At 45.1% G+C, this 24,606-nt stretch overlaps 1 protein-coding gene across 1 annotated transcript; it reads left to right on the top strand.

Moving 5' to 3' along the window:
- The first annotated feature begins 2,881 nt into the window (after positions 1 to 2,881).
- LOC120822286 (neuronal migration protein doublecortin) lies at positions 2,882 to 24,343 on the top strand. Its single transcript, XM_040181846.2, has 7 exons — positions 2,882 to 3,085; positions 6,710 to 7,131; positions 8,852 to 9,201; positions 17,171 to 17,273; positions 18,901 to 18,990; positions 21,494 to 21,561; positions 21,653 to 24,343. The coding sequence occupies exons 2-7, from the start codon at positions 6,768 to 6,770 to the stop codon at positions 21,707 to 21,709; spliced, it is 1,032 nt and encodes a 343-aa protein (XP_040037780.1). The 5' UTR covers positions 2,882 to 3,085; positions 6,710 to 6,767; the 3' UTR covers positions 21,710 to 24,343.
- Positions 24,344 to 24,606: the final 263 nt, after the last annotated feature.

Raw genomic sequence — 24,606 nt, 5'->3', positions numbered from 1 at the left:
CTCCATCAGTCGTCATGGCTGCCACCCCCCCCCCCCCACCCCTCTGCCCGCTATCGCCACAGGACCCTCCCTTCCCCTCCGCCCCTCCCTCGTGTCCCCCCCCCCCCCCCCCCCCAGACACCAGCTGTGAAGCACTCATGCTCGTCCTGCAGCCCACCTCATTCCGTCTCGTCATGTCGACGGGCAGCACACTGCTCTTTCTATCCTTTGCTGCTCGCTCTGACGCACAAACACCTTATTCAGATGCAAAAAACAAATTAGGTCGAAGGACAGATGCATGCATTGTCTCTGTTTACTACACGGCAGGAAATGGCCTCCAGGCCGACAAAACAGTAACTTGTAACATTGAGAAACTACAAGTAGTTGACTTCCAGCCCGTTTTTCGTTGTGTGCCTGTTGCACTGGAAACTGCGGCTGACCTGACCTTCATGAGGTGAGCTACAGGGGTTGAGAATCTGTGGATAGATTCAGTACATTCAATCCAAAGAGTCACTGCTAACAGGGAAGAGAAGCTGCTAGATCACAATGCATCAGGTTGTTACATTTCAGAATTGAAATCTGTTCTGGCTCTTCATTTCCCAGGAATGCGGCATAAAAGCAGGGTGAGGTCATTAAGATTTTTATTAACATGAATCATAACAGCACTTTAGATCTTTTATTTATTCGTCTTTAAAGTGCCAGAAGGAACGTTTACCATTCGGCAGGAATAAGTAACATGTGTACGGTGTGCGTACTATGCTTCTGATTGGTTAAAAATGTACGGAACGCATGTTAGCACCGTGATGAAGTATGATGTGTACAGTGTAATGTTTTATTGGGTTATTCAGGCAAAACATCAGTGATATATTTAAGTTATCAACTGTTTCACATGGGAAACATGGTAAAGGATACTCAACATTTGTGACAGGGAATCTTCCTTTTCTTTAAATCAAAACCAAGTCAAAGTCAGAGAAACGCTTCTGACGCGTCACACAAAGAGTCTTAAAGCCAAACAAGGAATTACGTAACAAGATTTGGAAAATCTGCTCCCTCCTGCGCCTCCAACCTGATAAACTACCTCCTGCATTGACACTTTCTCGACTCTCCTGAGCAGGCAGCGGACGGGCAGCGGAGCGGCACAGTGATCGGACTGAATCACAGTTATGCGTGACACGCTAAGGAGAGGCTCCAGAATGTGACAACAGCTGAGTTTTAAAGTGAAGTGAAGAGGAACGGACGACAAAGAGAGCGCGGCCCGCTGTGAAAAGAGTCGACTCCCTTTGTTGGCTTTCTAAAAACAGAGACCTGTTATCTGCTGGTCCTCCCGTTCACAGCGGTGAGCCGCTCGGTGATGTTTTGGACTTCAAAGCAGAGCAACCATTGAACATGGCATCAATCAGCCTTTGTGAATAACCTCACACCCACAGACGGTTAATGATCATGTGCAACTATGTCAATAATGGATAGAAAAGAGATTGTCTTGTTGGTACACTGTGGCCAATCCATCAAGCAATAATTCTCCAAGAGTCGATGCACATTTATTGCCCAAAATGATTAAATTTGTGTAAAACTCATTGATTATGTCCCGCTTGTTGGGACTAATTTACTCGACGTGCACCTCAACTGCTTTTCGGCCTAAAGTCAGGGTGCACACATTACACCAAAGCAACATTATGGATCATTCATACATTTGTATTGTGGTCCAGTGTCAAGGCCGGCATGATATCTTCAAAGGAAACACAGACGTATCCATACAGTAACATGTGCATCTATAATACTCACAATGAAGCACGCACACTTTTTCTGTTGGCCCCCAGGAATCGGCCTTTCCCATTATTAAGCACTTTATCATTGAGGTCATAAATAAGTGCAAACCTTTTAAAGAAGATGACTTCATAAAAACTAGAATACAATGACTTTGATCCCCTTTGATGTGCATTTCTTTCGAGGCTGTGAGAACATTTCCTACATGCAGGTGCTTTGTCGTAATGTTTCGTCATCGTTGAGTTAAGGACACAGAGCCAAAAACATTGTTTTCCATGCACTGTTCAATTTGGGGATTTTGGCCCTTTTTTTGTTTTCTTAACTTGGTTTCTACGTTAGATATTTGATTTCTCAATATTATGACAATCTTAGCAAAGGGGATTGCTCATATGCACAGCCTGATTTATAGAGCGTTATATTCCTAAAACACGGTGAAACTGCTTTGTCTTACTTGGCTGTTTACAGTATTTTCTTTTATACGGAATGATACAAACCGACCTGGTGTGGTCCAATGTTCACATTTCACACGTTTGTGAAAATGTATCTGTGTTTTTAATAGGAAATGGCCTCATTTGCCTATTTAGACATACAATTTGAGAAATCTTGTAATAATACAAAGGAATGCCGTAACATAAGTTTAAACTTCTCCCGTGTTCCCAAACATGCACTAAGGAAATCTTTGGATTAAAAAAAACAATTTTATTCCCTGCAGGGTAGAAATGTATCTACTTTTTCTCTACAAATAGTTGTTTGTCTTTAGTTAAAAACGTATAATAAAAAAGTCAGAAAGCGGATACAAAGCAACGTTCACGCTTTTATCTTCCACTGACAAAGAGCTCCACCGGACCGAAAGCATCAAACTGTGGTTTTTGTCAAAGGGACTCAGCTGATTGAGCTGGACACACACAGAAAAGCCACATCCTCCAAATCAGGAGCTCGATTCAGGAAGAAGAAACTGCGCATCCGCCCCAAACCCGGATATTGGGAAAGCTCTAATACATTACCTTTATTTCCATTATTACTTTGCATTCACAGCATGTCCATAAGACTTTTATTTTTTTATTTTGGGGGAGTGGGGGTTGATGTGAGCTCCACCCCAGCATTACCGCGGTGGGCGTGGCCAGGGCCCGTTGGCTTTAGGACCCAGTGGCTCCTGCAGCGAGGCTCTCAGACTGAAGCAGACAAAGGCGAGGGGAGAGACGGCGTGCCGCTATCCTGCAGCAGCATCGACTCACACATTCACTCACACACACCCACCCACTCCCCCCCCCCCCCCCCCCCCCCCCCTACCACGTTCACCCTCAGCACACGCGCTCCCTTCTCTCCGCAAGCAGCGACGCAGGTGAGTCCGCCGCTGCGCTGATGATCGGCTTGTTGGGGCACAAATTCAAATGGCATGCAATTGTTTTTTTGTTTTTGTTTGTTTCATCTGATGTGGGCGCGACCTGACATGACATCGCATGTGTTTTGTGTGCGCGATAAACGCTCGTTGGGTTTTTTTTTCAGATTGTGTGCAGGTGGATCGTAAGTAGGTGTGCGCGCCCCCCTCCTCCCTTTTTTCCCCCCTAAAGGACGAACTTGCGATTTCTGCCGCCGCTCTCGAGACATGTGGCCGCATCATAAATGAAAAGTTTCTCATTTTTGTTCTCTTTTTTTCTTACTTCTTCCTTTGGCGAGTGTGTGGATGAGCTCTGGGTGAAGTCACAATGTGGGTGGCTGGTTTCATCAGCAGTGTGTGTGTGTGTGTGTGTGTGTGTGTGTGTGTGTGTGTGTGTGTGTGTGTGGGTGGCTCAGCCAAAAATACCAGTGATTCCTCCAAATGTTGCTTCAATGCTATTTGTAATGCTCCGAGGAGCCTTTAGCTTGTGGGAGGATTCATTTCATTTCGCTGTGGTGGTGATTCATTTTTTTTTTTATTAAGCTATTTGAAGGGTGGATGTAAAGCTAGAGGTTATGCGCTGTAACGCAAAGCGGTGAAGGTAGTGGAAGTACCATTATTGCTTCCAGTTTGGACTCCCGGTGGAGGTAAGAAAGAAAAAGGGGGAAAAAAGCCGGTCGCTGCTCCTCCTGCAGCAGCGGTGATGGTGATGTCACTCCAAAGGAAAGGCCCCCCCTGTTTGAGACAATGGACTTTCCTAGTTGATGCTCCACTGGGGAAGGGGCACTGTTAGCTCAGCCCATTAGTGCACCAGATGGGCTTGAAACCTGGCCTTTGTCAGCTGAGGAGCCCCCCCACACCCTGTCAGCGTGCCTGTCATAAAGCCCCAGTCCGCAGCACAGCCCTGGGCTTTAGCAGGGGACCGGAGGGCCCCGCCGCATGGCCGGATGGACGGATGGGTGGCGGCAGCGTGTTTCCTACTATTTTAATGGCTGCTGTTTGTCAACCATGTGCACCACGCAGGGCATTAAACCTCGGAGGACAATGAAGGACTAGAAATGGAACAAATGAGCGTTGTTGGTTTCCTTCATTGGAAGGAAAATGGGGAAAGATGTTTCACTTTTTTTTATGTTTACTGTTCTTTTAGAGGTAGAGCCGTGTTTTAAGATACACTTTATAATAAGATGATAGTGTGTCATTCAAAGTTGAGGCTGCAGCTGACCCTGTATCAGAAATGTCTTCGTCTGAGCACCTGTCAAAACCTAAAGATCGACACAAAACCGATAAAAGTAATGCATTTTCTGTTTAGTAAAGCTGCAATCGATGGGCGGTTCCCACTTCTGCTGTACAAATGACAAACTATCGATTGCAGATCAAAGCTGTCAATTAAGACCACCGGATAATCTCATCCGCTAATTTCTCAAGCTGCTGGTCATTTCCGTTCAGACAAAACAATTCAGACACGAAAATAAACTTTCAGTTTCACAAGTTTGTAAAACTGCAATGCCCCTATTCTCATTATTAAAATCCAATCCATTCAACGAGTATAGTGCAAAATGTGCCAGCGCTGAAAGCCATTGAAGTGGTGCCAAAAAAAATGCAATGTCAGTTCTCGACTGTCATCAAGCAGCAATTTCTTAAATCTTAAATCTTCCCCAAAGACTCGCAGCGTGTGTGTGTTGCTAACAAGCCACTTAGAGAGGCCGTGAGTTTAAAGACCAGTGACCTCTCATTCAATACAGTCGAGTCCTGTAGGCCGACCAGCCTCTGGCTTGGGATCAAAGTTTTTATTGTCTGAACAGAGCAACGGTGGCACAGAAATATGCTTCCAAACTGCAAATCAGATGGAGATTCATAAAAGATAAAGCTGTCCTCACTCTTGCAGGAGGTTTATATAAAAACGAGATTGTCTCCCATAACTTACCGTCTCATGTGGGTGGGAGTGTTTTTAAGTGTCCGTGATCACTATCAAAGTTCTGGTTTAGGGGCTTTTTAAGGACTGCGTTGCGGTCATGAGGTGCAGGAAGAGGGCAGTTGTTTTATTTTAAATGGAAAAGCTTTTCAGGCCTTTGGTCGGCCCCTCTCATAGTACAAGTGATTTATTGTTTTGCCGGCTGCACAGATGCATCGTTTGCATAATTTCTGTGGCATCAGGAAGAGCTGGATCTCCTGTAGCATTCAAATCCCAACTATTTTGGGACAAAACGGTTAACATCTTCCCTCGGATGAAGAAAGATTTCTGTCTCATGTGGCGAATGAATTTGCGTTGACGCAATTAATGACTCACTGTATAAAACCCACTTAAATGTTGAACACTGCTTCATGGTTTTCACTGATGTACACTATCCCAAGACTTTGCTTTGTCATGCTACACATGAGAATTAACAGCAACTACGGAATGGGCCAATTCCTCGTTATGTGACAAACTCATCGGGATGTGAGTGACGTGAGAAGAGCAACTCTGTGAAGAGACAATATTGTCCATCTGTTGGATGAGGCGTGTGCACGTGTGGGCCAACGTGGATGTTGGATTGTGATCTCGCTCTCCAGAAAACACGCGAGTCATGAATGTGTAAATCCACTTTTCTAAAAATACATTTGTCAAGTTTTACATTGATTTATCAAATATTTGCCGTTTGGATAACCTGGTTGATGTGTGCCATGACGTTGGTCCGCCATCTTGATCTCCATCTGTGTGTAATCCCATTTTCCTACCTGGGGAAAAAATATACATTATTAAATCCTGAAAACCAATTTCAAACCTGATGAGGGGATTAATTTTGATTTACATCAGATTCACCACAGCTTTGTGCCACCGGGTATCAACTGAGCAGTACTGGATCATCTGTAAAGATTATTTTAATTTGAACATGTGAAGGATCGAGGTGCCCTAATATTCAGCACAGCAGTAGTTCAAGGACTCTTAACTTTTTTTTTTTTCTTATTTGACAGTCCATGTTTCACAAGCTAAATAACAAAGCCACATAGCGTGTTCTTTGAAGTGGTCTGGCTGTGTCAACACGTTGTGCGCAGCCTGTAGTACCAGTGTGTAGAAGCAGTCCTTTAATCTCAGTTAAAATACCAGTGGTTTAATCCATTGGCCGTCTGTATGCATCACATTAAAGCGATCGATGCACGCTTATAGAACTCCATGTTTGACGTTAAATAAAGTATCTCGGTGTTTGCACTTGAAGCTTATTGTTCGGTTTAGTCACCATTTGAGTCATTTAGGTTCTTAATTAATTCAACATTTATTTAATTAAGTCTCCATGTTTTTCTTTCAAACTGCATGACCTCGTCTCTAATCTGTTTTCTAAACACCAGATTTAAAGTGACATAAATCGCCAATATTGAATGAATACGGGTACAGCCGTAAAGACTTAAATTCACTTTTTTATTTTTTTTTATTTTTAGCAGCTGACAGCTGAAATGATCCTAATCTTCTTGATGGTATTGAGCTAATCTTGCTGTGGTTATTTGTTCGGTCTTATCCGTACCTTGTTCCAACAGCACGGCTCAAACAAACAACACAGTTGGTTGCAGCATTTTACATTTACTTAAAATGGATTGTTCTCCTTCCCCCTCCAGACCCTCCGCCGCTGATCACCACCACACATCCGTCCCACCCATCTCAACTTGAGTCATCATGGAGCTAGACTTTGGCCATTTCGACGAGCGGGACAAGGCGTCCCGCAACCCGCGCGGCGGGCGCCTGAACGGCCTCCCCAGCCCGACCCACAGCGCCCACTGCAGCTTCTACCGCACGCGCACCCTGCAGGCCCTCACCAACGAGAAGAAGGCCAAAAAGGTGCGCTTCTACCGCAACGGAGACCGCTACTTCAAGGGCATCGTGTACGCCGTGGCCAACGACCGATTCCGCACCTTCGACGCGCTGCTGGCCGACCTCACGCGCTCGCTCTCCGACCACATCAACCTGCCGCAGGGCGTCCGCTTCATCTTCACCATCGACGGCGCGCGCAAGATCTGCTCAATGGACGAGCTGGAGGAAGGTAGGCGGCGGCGGCGGGGGGGGCACCATGGACACGTATCTGATCCGGTGATGGGACATTTTGGATCAGCAGTCGGCAATGTGTGCGATTTTGAGGCATAACTATTCCGTTTGGAAGATTAGGAGTCTTATCTTTTCGGTCTAGACTCCTGTAATCTCTTCACATGATGTACCGACTTCTAATCTGAGTGGTCGCTTTGGGTCAGCACAGTCTGTGCCGCTTTTGCTTTTTGCACATATATTTTGTTTTTCGAGGCTATTAGGAGGAAATGTACATACACGATGATGTTTGAACCAAAGTGTCACAGCTTGTGACGTGTTTAAGCTGAAAGCGGCTCCTCCATCTCGGCCTCCATTGGACTCTGTCTTTGAGCCTTTTAGCTTTAGAACCCGGCAGGGTTCATACTGAGCTGTAAAGCCAGCTCTGTACGTCTCAGCGTGGGGCAAATGGGTCATTAACAGACGACCTCGCCACCACATTGATTTTTAAAAGAAACCTCCAGTCATAGTTTTCACTATTTAGCGTCTCTGTGGGAACCGTGTCCAATTAAAACTGCACTTTTGTGAGTTTTTGATCTTGATGATTTTAAAGTCTTTGCTTGGCATCAGACGTGATGATTTACGCATCTGCCTGTGGAAAGGTCCTATTTCAGTGAAAATGTATGTCTCACAATACACTTTTACATTAAAAACCATCAATCAGATGAAGTTTCTCAAGAATAAGCTTAAGTCCTGGTCCACTTCGTGGGATTGTTCTAAGGAAGTGGGACGAGGTGGACAAAGGAGTTGGAGGTTATTTGTTCAAAATGAGATCAACATCTCTGCTCCTTGAGCTGCTTAGGAAAGATAGCCGTGCGTGTGTGTGTGCGCGCAGTAGAGACGGCACTGTGGGTGGTGGTGGGGCATTTCATTGTGCTTCCTCTTGTGGGATATAATTAGTTGCCCAATCTCCTCTGCACTGTTTAATCCAGATCCGGGCTTTTTTGTCTAATTTCTCCACATTGGGCTTAATTGTTGCCTTCTGGGTTCCGCTTTTTTCCAAATTTCAGTCTCTCCCCATTTTGTCTCTACATTGACAGCGCCCCCCCTGTCTGAGCCAGAAAGACACAATCTGCTGTGAAGACTGGAGGTCAATAAATGCAGATGAAAATAAAGGCAATAGGACTAAATCATCCGATTTAGGAAAAAGGAGATTTGTGTTTGATTTGAATATTCTATAAAACATATTTATATATATATATAGTTTTTTTTTGTGTTTTTTTTAACCTTTTTTATGAGTAATGTCAAAAAGAAGGTGGCCATTCTTATAATAGGTTTCATATGGAAGGGCCATTATGTGAATATATGTTAAGTCTGACTGAGAGCTGCATGAAACGGTGAATATTTGCTGAATTGCAGTTACGGTTTGTGGTCTCATGGGAGAACCTTGAAGTTTACTTTCCTCCTTTCTTTAATACCAGACAAAGACACACAGGCGTGAGCTGCAGCAGAATTCATAATCTTACAGTAAATTACATTGATTACAATGGAGTAATTGGATGCTCGTTGTATATACTTGCTGATTCCCCCCCCCCCCCTTCTCCCCATTGGTCCTGCTGTTTCTGCTAAATCAAGTACCTGCAGGTTGAAATGTTTCTGAGCGAACGCCCTCTGGGAGTCTCGGGAGTCAAATAGCCGAGGGGTTCCGACCCACTAACCCAATTTCTCCCCTGCCGTCCCAGGGGAAAGCTACGTCTGTGCATCGGAGAACATCTACAAGAAGGTCGACTACACGAAGAACGTCAACCCCAACTGGTCCGTGAACGTGAAGGCCTCGGCGAGTCAGAAGCACATGCAAGCCTTCGCCGCCAGGGCCGCCGCCGCCGCCGACTCCTCCAGCGAGGGGAAGGACTTTGTCCGGCCCAAGCTGGTGACGGTGATGCGCAGCGGCGTGAAGCCGCGCAAGGCCGTGCGCATCCTGCTCAACAAGAAAACGGCGCACTCTTTCGAGCAGGTGCTCACCGACATCACGGAGGCCATCAAACTGGAAAGCGGCGTGGTGAAGAGGATCTACACGCTGGATGGGAAGCAGGTATGGCCGACCTTTTCTTTTTTACGTGGTCTCACTGATCCGCTCACAACGCGCTTCCGGGCGAAAGGCATCGGACCTCGTATGAGCTCCTGCAAACTCCCCGAAAGTTTGAAAAGCCAACTCGCTAAAATTCAAATGTACCGAACCACAAAAAGGCTTTTTCTTTCTCTTTGAATCTGCATTTGAATAGTGCAGGATGAGGCTCTCGGTTCATTATAACGCTCAACAAAAGTGCTTCAGTATGTAAGCGCAGATCTCCGCGAGATAAAAGGAAAATGTGTGGTGAGGATGAGAACAGTCGATCATTCATATATCCACCCACACCCAGCCGGGTATCTGGCTCGAAGGAAAGCAGGAAACAAAATGCTTTGTTTATCGGGGGGGAAAAAAACCTAAAAGACAATTTAATTCATTTAAAGTGGTCTACTTTCAAAATGTCCGCCCCTGCCTTCGGTAAACAGGTCCCCGAGAACAAACTTCTCACACAATGGCCGCCGTTGTCTGCGGCCTTTGTTCTGGCTTTTGTCATCGGTCCTGGGAAGTTGTGTCTTCCAGCCGCCGTAGTCGTGTACAAAGGGCCGAGCCCCTGCGTTGTCACGTTTGATCGCCTTGCCCCCATTGTCACTCTCTTTAGGATGGAGCCCGCTGGTATTCTAGTGAAGTGGTGAGAACGCGCCTCCTGGAAAAACCTTTTCTACTCCGTGTATAATGTCGACTTGGACGCCGAGCATTTTAAAACTTTCTCCTTACTCAAGTCCCTTCCACTTAACTGGATCCCATACAGCCCAGAATCCTGTGTGACACGTCAGCTGGATTATGGCTCCTGTTGAGGCCCACCTGATTTGACCGTGTGTCATCAGAGCGCAAAGACTGTTAAGCTACTTGGCCCGAGTTCCCTTCTTGAAAAGAGGAGGATCACAATGCAGATGAATCCCTTGTTTTATAAAAGAGGCCACAGAATATCGAACGGATCATTTGGCCAAAAAGATCAAACTGGCACTGAATCCGACCATATTAAAGCTAATGCATTGTTTCCTGAATGAGAATGATCTGGAATAAATGCTTGATGTTGTTCACTAGAAAACTAGTTTTTAGTATCTTCGCTGCCTTTTGCTTGAACAAATGTTTTCATGAACATGAGAATTTGCATGGTTGGCTTGGCAACGGTCACATTTACACTGCTTGAAATTCTGTTCTGTTAGAATGAAGTGTATTCATTTCTTGAGGCTAGTACCTCCCGTAAAGGTTTTGCCATTCGGAAAGATTAGAACATCGTATGCATTGGTGCGCAGCTGAAATGAAAGCCTAATCCCGTGATCCGTACGAGACGCACAATGCGCCTTAACTTTACCTAAAAGTCGCTCCCAGGGGGGAAACTTTTTGTTTTCTCAACACTGGCTCAGCTGAAAAGGACGGTGATGTTTTATTCATAGGAGCAGGATCAGCCACCTGTAAGGCTCTGGAAAGGTCTAGCAAGAATCTTCTTTGTGTCCTGCTTTATAAAGTCCCGTCGGTTTGGTCTAGTAAATGAGGTGCAGCGTCAAAATGTGGCTGTAGATTTTTTATTTTTTTTGGTGTGTTGGGGAGGGACCTTTTGACAGGAGAACCTTCTGCTACTGTGATAAAAATCTCTTAATGATCGCTAAAGTCTTGCCAGTTACTGACTGACACTGCTCAAATACCTTTGCTTTCCTGACGTGCGTGTGTGTGTGTGTGTGTGCGCGCACAAACGTGGACATCTGTTCCTCAGTCCTGCCTTTGATATGGTTAAATGTTGGCTAATTCTCCGGTGGGGGTCTTTTCCTGTATTATTCATTCCAGATGGATGGGGGATCGTGCCCCGCTGAGGTCCTTTTAGGTGTTGTACATTTCCTCGTGCTTTTTGTCTTAATAAGGCTGGTATCGCATGCGTCTTGGAGGAGGGGAGGTGCGCTGCAATGATAGATGGGGGAGTTTGACTTCCAGTGCCCTCCCCTTAGGGTGCAGTCTGGCTGCCTCAGGTCTCCTTGCAGGTTTTCTCACATGCACACTTGCTTAGATGTATGAATCTTTTAACCACCTCATGTCTGGCATAAATTTCTTTATTCATGCATTTTTAATATGTTCCCACAAAATGCGTGTAATAGCCTCCCCATGGTGGTTGTTCCAATCAGATTGGATCGATATATATATATATATATATATATATATATATATATATATTTTTTAAATGTATTTCTCCAAGCTGTGGATGAAGATGAATTGCTCTGCGATTAGTGTCCACTGGTTTTGGCCCCGTGCCCAGTTTCGTGGCAGTGCACAGCGATGTGAGAAACGCGTGCGCACATTATTGCGGCGTCTTTGTGTGCAGAGGCACACTGCAGCTGCTCTGTGGTGGAGGTGATATGGTAGAAGCAATATTGATGCAGTGGCCGCCCCTCCCTGAGTCTGCGCCGATCCTCTTCTTCCCATTCCATTGCGATAGCTGCTGGGACCGGTTGCTAGGAGACCACATCCCAGGCACAAAGAGAGCCCAGCTGGTGTGGACTGGTCTGTCAGATACCACGTCCTGTAGTGGGTGTGAGGAGTCTGCCATCAATGCGAGCCTCACGTGTCATGTTTTTGTAGTTTTCATTTTTTAAGACCTGTATTGGTTCTATCATGGGGATTGAATTGGAAGCACAAGTGACTTTATCGTGTTTGCATTTTGGGTTTCAAAGGATTCAGGATTTTAGAGCGTTTTAAATGCCTACTTTTACCCCCCTTAGTCTTGCGTAGACTCTAATAAAGACAGCCTGCCCTCCCCTCTTTGTCGGTGTTGTGAATAAAATGACTCCCATTTTCCCCTCAAGCCGGTGCTTTTCACTTCAATCAGGAAGGGTGGGGCCGTTGGATTCAGCAGTCATTTTCCATTCTCAAAGCAAATTAGAATCGTTTTATTTTCACTGATGGCTGATAGTAATTCCCGGTGCATAAAAAGAAAAAGTGCTCCTTGATTTTACCCTCGTTGCTTCTACAGGCTCCATTAAATCAGAGGGTTTATTTAATTGCTGGCAGCCATTTTGTATTCATTCTTTTTTGACCGAGGTGTCTGTACAGGAGAATACTTCTGATTTGCATTTAAGAGCCACTGCTTGTTCATCTGAATTGCACAGTAGGGTTATGTGCATAAATTACAAATCCCAATGTCATCTGAGAAATATGTGGACGGTTCAGACTTGCTGCTGCGATGGATGCTTCAGGCACAAGGTCACACTGTTCTTGTCGAAGAACAAAAGATTCCAATTTTCATTAAAAGTTGACAACTCGAGGTAAATTCACATTAGGATATATGCTTGAATGGGTTTCAGGGCTTAATAAATCCAGTAATGTGGAAGAAAAGCCTGCTCTTCCTCGGTTATCAGTGCTCCTGCAGTCTGCCTGCTCTTTGCTACGCTGCAGAAGCAGTTGTCATGGCAATAAGCTCCGTTGTGATGGATTCGGTTTGTGACAATGGGTGTAATACGCTGAGTGTGCTCTTTACATCGGGTCTTTACCTGCTTGCCCGTCACCACCGCTCACTGCAGTCACATCTCACTCACTAATGTGAGCACACACACACACACACACACACACACAGGGTTAAACAGAGGCAGATAATCAGGCTGACAGAGGGGCGTTGTCCCCATCATGAAGCATGCTGAGCTGGCTCTGTAGTCTGTACGTGTCCTCTGCGCCTGTAATGCCCCCCACCCCCCGTCTTCCTGTCAGAGGACCGCATCAACAAGTGAGCATGACCCGCGGGTAAGAAAAAGGAAGCCCAATTTAATAACGCTGGCTACGGCCACATCAGTCAGCCAAATGGAAAGCCTGCTTCCTTGGGGGTTGGGGAGGAGTGGGGTTGAAACAACATCGTGCACCAGCTGCTCCCCCCCATGACGGTGCAGATAGCGCTGCCTAACTGGCTCATCTGTGCTCAAAATGCATCCGGAGCACCTACAGCAGCACGCGGGTCACAGACGGGTCAGAGAGGCAGCCAACGATCATCGTTGGAGGCGGGACAAAGCGCTGCTCGGATGAGGTCTCGCTTTAATTTTTTCTTTTTATTTTCTTTAAACTATATAATATATATCTATCACTGAGCTGTTGCTGCAAAAGCAGACATGTGAAAGCTGAAATGGACAAAATGGAGACGCGGCTTCCACTTGGTGCTGATATTGATCGGTCTGTGTGCCTACAGTGAAGAATCGGTGTGGGAGTTTACCCATGGGTTTGCAAAGCGAAGGTCTCACTGCCTCTTCTTCAGCCTTTTGTCTCTTTTGCTCCTCCTTCTGGATGGCTATAAAACCTCCCAAGCTCTTTTGCTCATGGTAGACTTGTATTTGTCATTATTTTTGTTGTTGTTGGTACATGCTGTGCCCTCTCGACCTTACACCCCACAGCCGTAACCTCACCGAACACACAGGGATGCAGCCTTGCTGAGCCGGTGTCTGTATTTCCAGCTGACTTGTATGGACGCCGAGGGAAACCCTCATGAACTGATCTGATATGACTCCTCCCGTCTGTCAGGGCACGACCGATTAGTATAATCAGTTTTCAGGGTTTGATTCTGCCGACTGACCCCTTTGGCCCCGGTGGGGGGGGGGGCCCTTATGTTCATTGTATATGCGCTGATCAGATGAGTCACGGCAGAGTCAAAACAGACCGAGATTAATTGACACGGCGCTGTGGAGTCGGAGGACTCTCCTGGGCCGGGATCTGTCGTTTAGTTCCTCCTTTCAAGCAGCGCAGTCGGAGCCATAATGACTGAATGAATGAAGTCAATGACAAGCAGCTGCTTGTCTGAGACAAAGGAAGCCCGAGCTTTGTTCGAGGAGGTTTCCTGCCGCTTCACACACGAGCTGTAGCAAGGAGCTGACCTGAGATTTCATTTGTTGTGCAGGACAAATTGTTCATCAGTCGTTGATTTGGGTTTATTGTGAGTGGCGCGTGGCGTGTCGGCCATAATGGAAGATCTACGTCTGATCATATAGTTTTTATGTAAACTAAGTCTCTGCTCAGTTTGGACTCATATCGCCCCCCCAACGTTTCCCCATCTATGGTGAAATATTGCCTCCTTGCAGAGAAGGACGTCATTTTATGTTACTGTCCATCTCTCTCTCCCAACCGGGGTTAAACACTACATGTCCGCCATGACCTCATGAAAGGTCTGCGGCGTGCGTCCGATCGGCCAAAGAAACTGAATAATTCAGTTCTTGTAGTTGGTGGGATGACTGCTGGTGCTGTGGGGGGTTGGGGGCAGGGGGTCATGTGGTCTGGACAGCTGGTGAGGCAGAGATTAAGAATGGACTTGGTGGGATTGAGGGTGAGGGGCACCTGCAGTCTGGAAGGAGCCCGTTTTCACAGAAACACGGGCCCACCCGCCTTGCTGCGCTAAGCAAACAAATGCTAATATGCGTTGAAACGTACACAATGCGACTGATGTGTGGGTTGCATGTGCAATAAGGTGGCTTTGAGGATCTGATGGCATCATTTCTTCTCTTTATTGGGTCCTTTTTTTTTCTTCTTGGTTCTGCTGGCAGGTGGGTCTCTTGACGCAGTCGACTGACCTTTCAAAATTGAGAGCAGATGCTCCTTAACCCATATCCCAATGTTCCCGAGATGGCCTGCCCTTTCCTTCACTGCAGCCACCTTTTCAAAGGGAGCCTGGCATTTCACATTTGATCAGATCGCAGATCCGTTTTCCCCACAACATTTCTGTCGACTAGGCTGATCTGTCGGGCCGGAAATCGCTATGACAACTAACCCACGATTATGTGTGAGGAGACAAACGCCTCATGATGATGATGACGTTATCGCTCAGTCTGTTTCTCACATGCAGAACATGTTTTGGTGATGTTTGGAGTGTCTGAGGAACGTTGGATACACAAATTGTTTGTGGTCGTTGTGGAATCAAGGTGCACCGGTCAAAGATCTGGTCTTGAACTGTTCAGAGGATGTGCATCTTAAGTGATCGCTGCAGGGAATCGGATTAGTGAGCTTGCTTAGCAGGATTCAATGTTTTCGATAAGGAGTCTTAAAGCTTTCTGATACATGGGGTTTAACTCGTGTGCTGCTGTGTTTGCGCCCTGCTCATCGTTTATACGCGCAGAATAACAACACGCCGCGTCTTTTGTTTTGTTGGTATTGAATCTCCCCTCAGGTGGTTCTGCCAGTCGGAGACCCCAAGAGAAGACGGTCCTGGTTTTGAATGGAGATTATGTTAAAGGAGATTAAGACAGCGGTCTGTTGGATAAACATTTTATCCCTTTAATCAGCTCCGTTACTAAAGCTACTGAAACGTGGACTGGCCTCGCCCCTCCCACCCGGTTCCATCTCCTCTCCACCCGCTGCCTTGTCCAGGGGGGGCACTTCCTTCCTCCATGCTTGTGCGTCAACTGTGGGATCCAATCATGCCGTAAAATCGTTTAACCTAACGAAAGTAGCATGTATCTCATTTCTTGATAATGAGCACAGAGGAAAACTCACATTTGCAGCCGTCTTTAAAATTAGGCTTGAAAACCAATTAGATTGTGATCCCTGGAGTCAAAGCAGCATCTCCGCCCTGCAGCAGGAATCTTTCAGGCCTGTATCCAGGGAATGTTGTAGGACAGGCAGAGAGCGAGAGGGCTACAGCTGTTGGATGCCTCGCCACGGAGTCACCACCACACACTTTTTTAGCTTGTCTAGCAGGACGGAGAATCAACATGGCAGCTGCTGGGGTGGGGTGTTCCCAATTTATCTGCAGCTCATAGTTTGCCACGTGTATCACAAAGGAAGCCATGAGGCATCTTGGCCGTCCTGGCAACCGGCCCATCACTGGGGCACTGGACTCTCTGCTGGTCTCCCTGAAGAAGTCCATGACCAGCAGTCTTGTGTTTTGAGAATCATCCCTGTGAATAAAGACGGCGAGTCGTGTCATTGAATTGGTCAATGATCTAATAAATCCAGTAAGAAATGGAGAGTGACGTTGAAAGATAAACTGAATGAGGCGGAGATCTTTTGTAACAAATCTCATCTAAAACAGGAAAGAAAAAAGATAAACAAGCGGAAGCGCAGCTTTTCAGCTTGAATGGCTTTAATAGGCGTGCATGAACTGGTAACGGCGGCCGTATAATGGAGAGGGGAAGGTGTGGCCCAAAGACATCTGTCCTCTCGGCCCATATTGTGTCAACAGCTGCTCCGGAGTGGAAAAGACCCCGGGGAAGGAAGTTTGGATCATTTGAGAACACTAGCAAAGGTGTAACGGTGTACTGTCTTTGTTACATGCAGCTACTGTAGCTAGAGGCGTGTTAACATGACAAAGGTGGGCTCGCTGACTAAACCCCTTGGCTGGCAGACACTGAGGACTTTCCTCGGTGAATTAATCCACATACGGCCCTGTGTTCTAGAGTTCATCGTTTTGGGTGGTTTTCCTTTAATTAATTCCGCGTAATCGGCATTTAACATTTTCGTTTCTGTCATCGAGTCTGAGCGCATCATCCGTGGGGCTTCTCCCCTGCAGCTATTCGCAACGCTTCATTATGCCTGCAATACCTTTTTAAGGATTAGTTCTTTCATTGCTCCGGAGTCTTTTCAAATGCACTTTCTTAAATTACGACATTAACATAATACGATGGAAAGGGCAGATGTGTAAAATTTTCCATAAAGAATCACAGAAAGGCACAATTTTAAACCTTGTTTACCAGGGATGTGTTCATTAGTTTAATTAGTTTTTGTTCATGCTGCATGAATTTCTTAACAAATATTTACCGTCTTTACATTTAGTCTTATGTTCTGTATATCCGAAAATGCATTAAAGGCATTGATTAGTATTTTAAACTTATTTTCTACCAGCATGTTCACCTTTGTGCCATGCTGCAATATCTCTAAATCCATTGGCTTGATTGCGTTGAGACCATTTTTGTAGAAATCCTGTTGTGATTCCTTCATGATGCCAGATTAATTGGTCTACACTCCCCTGGCTCCGCAGGTCACCTGCCTTCAAGATTTCTTTGGCGAGGACGACGTCTTCATCGCGTGTGGACCAGAGAAATTCCGCTACGCCCAGGACGACTTCTCCCTGGATCAGAACGGTGAACGCGGCGTCATTAGTCGATATTTTACATCTTGCACCTTCTTGGACATTTACCAGCTTTGCAACATGATTGTAAAAACCATGACAAACACGCGGTATGAGCCTTAGGATGATTACATGGCGATATTGACTAAAAGACCGTAGAAAACTACAACTTAACTGTAAATTCACATTTGAGCCCTTAAAGCATTGTGTAAAGTCAAAATATTCACATGAGAGCCAATTATGTATCGGTGTACTTTCAATCAAGAAGCTTTTTTTAAAGTGAGGAGACGTGATGTATGTGAGGGGGAAGCCGGAGAGGAGTCTGTTATCTGCAGCCTGCAGAAGGTTTAGGAAAAAAGGTGGAAGAAGAGACATTAATCTGTCCGCTGACTGGTTTAGGCCAGCGGATCTTTTGGTGCTGATACTGCTGAGAATTCTGGGAGAGAAAATGTAAAACTCATCCCCTCACAGAGCCTCTCTGCTCCCAACAGGCCTGGGGAAAAAAAATCCTATTTTTATCAACCCACTTCTACCTAATGTGCCCTCCTTGAATTGTTCAGCTTCCTTCTGAATGGCTTTTATTCTTTAGAGCGCTGATACAGGACTGATTGGTCATTACGCTTTCTTCATCCAGTCTCTGGGTGGAGATGCCGCTGCGTTTATAATGATTGAGACCCTTTACTTTCCAATGGAACCAAAGCTGTATAGTTTCATTCAGCCTGTAATGACCTCGGGGGCAATAAGTACAGACGCAGAGAGTCTGCAGCATCCAGGCATCACCGATGAGATGAGGAGAGTCCTGTCCGATGCATTGCATTAGGATCCACTGGTCACTCTGACGATGATTTATGGTTAAAATTTTATAAGCCCCCCCCCCCCCCCCCCCCCCCCCCCAAGATGACTGATGTGTTACCAAGGAGATAACATTTGCAATCACTTTTTTTTTCTTTTTTTTATTCTACTGAGACTGCCTTTTAAGTTTGTTTTGGCAGAATTACCTAAATGGATTTAAATCCCTGGTGGTTATTTATCACGCTCGCGTTAAATCAAAGACTGATGGGCTCGCAGACAGGCGGGAGGCCATAAGTACCATTTATAGCGACATCATCGGTTGAAGCAGAGAGGGGAACCTGCTCAGGTGGACTCTGGGATGTGTGGAGACCCCTGAGTGGACCAGACAAGCTGCCAGTCTGACGCATCGTCAACGCGCTCCGCGAAGAAAAAACGGCACATAAATGTAACGTCTGTGTCCGCCAGTGTGCGACGGTTAGACGTGGTGCGATCCCAGGAGACGGAGGGAGGACAGAGTATAATTAGCATCAAGAGTGGAAGTGCCTGACAGTACAATCGGAGGAGGAGCAGCAGCAGCAGTGTCTGGAGTCTGTCTTCCCTGATTTTATACAGTGACCCAGAATGCACTGCATGCATTTCTGAATGATTTGTGTGCTCGCTGTAATGTGCATCATTTTTAAGAGAAACAAACTTAAATAATAAAAAAGCCAGTTTATTTTTGGTACAATTATGATGTAAATTCACCACAATGTCCCTTTGCTGTACTTTACTTTTGCTCAGTGCCCAAGAGCAACCAAAACTTGTGATTTCCATTTCTTTCTAACTTCCATCGTGCTTGTGTTCCACAGAATGCAGAGTGATGAAAGGATCCAAAGCTCAACGTGGTTCAATCAAGAGTCCTGGTCCAATCAGGCGCATCAAGTCTCCTGCTGAATCAAGTGAGCCTGAGCCCCCTCCTCCCCCTGTTAAAGTACAGCAGATAGTGACCTCACCTCCTTCTATGAACCACCACAGAGAGCGGGTGGAAAATAAATCAGGCCTTTTCCGTTGCTATGGAAATGATTCGTACGCGCATAAAAATGAGCTCCTTTGAGGCAGGATGTAGCTGACTGTGACCTTTTGACCTTATTCTGTTGGGAGTGGTTAACAGAAGATGGGAGTTCTCCTTCAGGATCATTAATGCATGATAGAATATGAAAAAAATCATTTGCTCACTGCTCAGATGCAAATGAAAAATATTTCTTTTTTTGGTCAACCTGTAATAATTTTATTGTGTGGTGTACAAACAAATGGGGGAAAAAAAGAATTTTCTGCAGTCAGACTGTTTTAACTGGGGGGTCCAAACAACAGCATCTTAATCTTACTACAACAAAACCTGTAACACCGGGAAAGTGAAAACCAGGCCTTTATACACGGAGGCCAATCTGATTAGATTAAGAATAATGTTGCAGTTTAGAAAAAAAGCATGAATAAAACATGAAAAGTAAACAAAGGCCGTGTAAACAGCCTTCAGCTGTTTATTGGACAATTAGCCATTTTAACATTTAATAATATCCAGGAGGCAGTAGAACACAATAGAGACTCATGGTTCCGGCTTTAATCTTTTATGCAAACAGCAGCTTTTAACTCGGGAACGCGTGCTACATCCCTTTGTTGCGATGCCGTCTGAGTTTATGTAGCTGCGCCTTTTTAGCTGCTTGCTGCCAAGAAATCTGATCGGGTTCAGACGCGAGGGAGGGAAAAGGGTTTTCTCTGAAGGCTTTGCCCTAAACTATGGAGAAGAGCGAGGTGATATTTCACCTGACTGGTTCACGTTCTGCATGTGCGGGACTGTATACTTTTAAAACGGCGTTAGTTGTCCCAGTTGTTGCTGCTTTACACCACGTTGGCTCTCCCACAGAGGCTGCACGACCCGGGGAGAGCAGGTGAGTTACTGAGTCCTCCGGAGGATGAAAGCTGAGAGTTGATCGCAGCCGATTAGTCCACTCTTTGGGTTTTACATCACTATTTATGTGTTTGGGGGGGGGGTTGTTGTCGTCTCCAGCACGGCGGGGCTCCTCGGTCCTTCAGCGGTCTTGAATATTTCATCGATCACTAATGGAGCTGAAGGCCTTTAAAACAGCAGATGGTTGGCCAACATGCTGGGGAGGCAGTAAACTGTTGAGCATTATTCACCTCCTTGATACCTGAGAGGTCAGCGGGGGGAGAATTGGGGCGGCAGCTGAAACGTTTGTGACGTTGCATTTGTTAACCCGAGTTCTGGAAAAAGGATTTTTCTTTTTCTTTTCACCGGGTGTTGAAGGTTATTTTTAGTGCGTCATAACTCTCTGTCGCCAAAACTTCTCCCACGAGTCTGTATGAGGGTGAAATAAACCTTTTATGGCTTTTCGAGCCATTTACGATATATACATTGTAAGCTATTAAAATAGAACAATAATCCTGTAAAGACAAATATGTTTGTCCCTTTATTGCATGTTTCAGATTCAAGCTTTTTCTGACTAAACCGTTAAAGCATCACATCCGCCAAACCCGAACAACATGAAACATTTGTATTATTTCAGTTAAAGTGGAAATGGTGTCATCGACTGAAACTCCTCCCTCTTTTAATAGTGACTGCTTCTGATTGGGCAACAGCTCAACAATAGAAGCGACTTCAACCCCGCAGTCTCTCGTTGTCCCAGTTTATCTGAAAACTAAATCTGTCCACGACTAACAGCTGGCCTCCTTACTTGTACTTTCTTCAGCCTCCGACGTCTAATAGATGGAGAAATCTGGAGCCCAAACCGGGACAATGTGGACGACTTTGCTGTAATTAGAGAACCGGTTACACTCATTGCTGCAGCTGAACGTTGATAAATGAAGCGGCTGCACTCTGTTCAGGATTGTGTGGGAGAGCGATTGTTTAGATAGCGATTTAAAGATTCCAAGCTAATAGGAATTGTGAATTAGGGTCTGTCCTTTTTTTTTTTTTTTTTTTTTTTTAAAGTGTTTGTAAAGGCTTGTGAAGTCCACATTTGTAAATCTACCCGTAGGGTTGAGTGAACAAAGTGTTTTCAACACTCATTGGCTCGAATTTACATTGGCCATCTGGCTCATAGTCTTCAGAATTCTCTTCATCTGTCAAAAGAGAAAACTGGCAAAACTTTTTTTTTTTTTTTTTAAAAGCAACTCTCTGCTGTAGTTATAAACACAATGTTGCACACAGACGGACTCCTAGCAACGCGGCAGGGCGCCGAGTGACTGAATAAAACGTCGTCTAGCAAACCCCTCGACCTGGCGCGCCAGCGTCCCCCTACGCAGGAGCCAAGTGAGGCCACGGCTCAGGAGTGACTCTCCTCCAGAGCCAAAAAAAAAACTAAATGTGGGTCTCTCTTCATCCACACTGTTTACCTTCTCTCCTCCCTTCATCCCTCTCCTCCTTTTGTGGTCTCTCTCTCTCAGCCAACGGGACGGGCTCCAGCAGCCAGCTCTCCACCCCCAACAGTCCAGGCCTCAACAACAAGCAGAAGGTACCTGCCCCCCCCCCCCCCCCCTATTTTTTTTTTTTCCAAATGCTTTTTTTGTTCTTAACGGTGAATTTCCACATGTGACTTTGTGCAGGATCTCTACTTGCCCTTATCTCTGGATGATGACGACTCCCTCGGCGAATCGATGTAGACCCGCCTCCTTTTTTGGCCTGAAACACAGAAGTTTTTATACCTCTGCTGCTTCCCACCTACACTCCCAGTGCCACCTGTTGTCTAGGAGAACCATTCTGTCTTTTTAAGGCCTTCGCCTCCGGGGCTATGACACCATTTGCTGCTTGAGAAGAACAGTTTTTTTTGGGTTGGTTTCTTTTTTTTTTTTTTTTTTTAAATCAGTTTCACCCACGTTGAAACAATGAGTTCAATAATGTCCAGACACCATTTAAAAAAAAAAAAAAAAAAGGTGCACATGGTTCACTAACCAGCTGATTACACAGTGTGGGAAATTTCCCTTTTTTCGGTCTCAAACATTTGGTTGACGGGTTCACTTTAATATTTGTGTCACAGAATTCCAAGCAGCAAATGGATAATTTCTAGGGGTGTTAGTCAGAGCTGACCTAACTTTTTCTAATCACTTGTGTTCGTGACGTTTCCTCCGTGTCCTCCTGTCCTACAGTCTAAGGTGTGAAAGGTAAATGGTTCCTCGTCAGAAGAGATCCGCTAAGCCCGACGGTCTTTCTTACCCGCTGTAAATACTGTGTACAGCTATCCCATCATGACGTCTCTGCCCGCCGCTCTGCTCCCATCACGCCACCACCATGTCCGTCTTAACGTTAGCTCGACATGACGGTCCGGTCAAAGTAAAAGAGGCGCCAACAAAAGCCCCGCCACGGCGAGTGGGACGCTGCCCCCCCCGACTGAGGAGGATTATGGGAAGCCGGAGCCTCCTCCAGTCATGTTCCCCACTGAATTATATAAACAGGAAGATTATACAACCATGAGTAAAATGACACAGCGGAGGCCTCAAAATCCTTCCCGTGGCAATAATTGCCAAGCGTCCTGTCTAATCGGGGACATGAGATCACTTCTTCCCACGTAGCCCTCTGCGATGCCTTTGTGTTGCCGTTTCCTCTATTTTGACCCTCTGCATAGAGCGTAAACTACACATGGTACACATCTGTGTTTTTAGATTTTTCATCAACAGCAGTGTGTATTAACTGGTTTTTAAACTTAAGACTAAGCTGATTTGAAGGACATGATGGTGCATAAAAACAACCAAAGGAAAACGTACTGGGCCCTTAATAAAATAAATACACACATTCAGTGCAGTCTAAATCATTCCCTTTATGCCAGCTGGAGACGTTTTATAAGACAATATGCGAAATTGAAATAATTGAGGTGTCAAAGCCAAAGTACGATGTTTTACGTATGATGAGGATTTTCTGACCAATTACTATAGAAAAGGGAAAATATGTAAGTTTATTAGTAAATATGCTGAAGGAAGCACACCTGGAGAGTTATGCATGTTACTTTTTAATGCATCAAACATGAACGTAGAGATTAAATAAATCATGCTCATCTGGGAAAATGATTGTTGTATCAGGGCCTAGTTGGGTTTCTCCTAGTTTGCATGTTCTCTGATACAGAACATAATGTTTGTCTAAATTTGTGTGGGTTTTAAAATTTTTATAAAGTTTTATTAATTTATATCAAGGGTACTCTTTCTTTCTAGTTGCTCACATGAGCTCTTCACACTAGCGCTTTGATCAAGCCTGTGTGCGACTTTCTACGGCCATATTTCCTATCAATTAAATATATTGCCATCCAATCGCTAAATTGGACACTGAAGCACAAAGCAGGGAGCAACTTGTTTATCGCAGCAACAGACACTTTACGGTCTACTTGCCAGCATTTAAATGCGTGACAATTCTTTTTTTTCTTTTATTAAAATAAAAATGCTGCCCATGTAGCATCCTTTTTAAATTAACATCTATGCATTCGGACTCGAATAGTTGACATATTTTTTTTCCTTTTCGGTAGACATGACCTTTTTATACCCAATAGCGTAATGATAAATAAACCAAGGGGGGGGGAATGACCATTCAGGTAAATCTATTGTGATGATGCGAGAGAGTTGTAGGAGTGATGGGGCGCTTTTAAAAAGGCGTTTAGCCATTTAATGCTAACCAAACGATCCGCTGCTGAAAGCTGCACGTCCCTCCTGCAGGGAGCGCTGTCACAACGGCCAATGACATCGCCTCGTCCAACCGCGGGGACGCCTCACCCATTTTGTACAAAAAGCCCCAGTTGTTGTCCCACCGTTCTGTATAACCTCACATGCTAACGATGTTCGTTTCCTTGATTTTTTTTCTCCAGCTTATTACCGCGATATAAAACAAATGTTGGTTGTCTCGTGTTCACCTGCCTCCACCACGCCAGACGGATGGTGTGACTTCATCACCTACAGTGGTGCCTTTTTTTTGTTTTTTAGGATTACTGTCTTTTTGATAAATTATTAAAATAGGACATCGAAAGCTTGATCTTTGTTAACGGCTGTTTGTAAAACATTTTTAAACGTCTTGAATGATTTAGGCCTCAACAAACTTTGTTTTGTAGAGCTACAGGACACTTTATTGTGGTGTAAATACGCTCCCTTCCTGTTCTCTATCATTTGTAAGCCTTTCTGATCGAATGAATGACTTTCTTTTTTCTTGGAAATTAATAATGTCCTTTTTAGTGGTATTTTGCAATGTCACAGTGGCTCGTTTCAGTGGTTCATTCAGTGTATTAACCGGTATCCTTTTGCAATTAAAACAGTTGTATTTCACCCCTCTGGTCTTTTTTATTTTTATTTTGCTCTGGTTCATACACGTTTTATGTTCTTGTGTCTTAAATCAGTGAGACTATTTTCCAATTCACTTCCATTCAGAATTTAACAATCAAAGCCGTAGTCTGTCTGTCTGTGCACATTGATGTGTTCAACCACGACGTATAAATAGATCAAAGATTGAGAGTTAAAAATACTATTGGGTTCACGTGGCGCTCATCCACAACCCTCTTAATCGCCATGGGAACAGGAACGGTGTCTCA

The sequence above is a fragment of the Gasterosteus aculeatus genome, chromosome 7, assembly GCF_964276395.1.
Source record: "Gasterosteus aculeatus chromosome 7, fGasAcu3.hap1.1, whole genome shotgun sequence".
NCBI lineage: Eukaryota > Metazoa > Chordata > Actinopteri > Perciformes > Gasterosteidae > Gasterosteus > Gasterosteus aculeatus.
The sequence above is the reverse complement of the archived record's forward strand: the minus strand, read 5'-3'. Positions and strand labels throughout refer to the sequence as shown.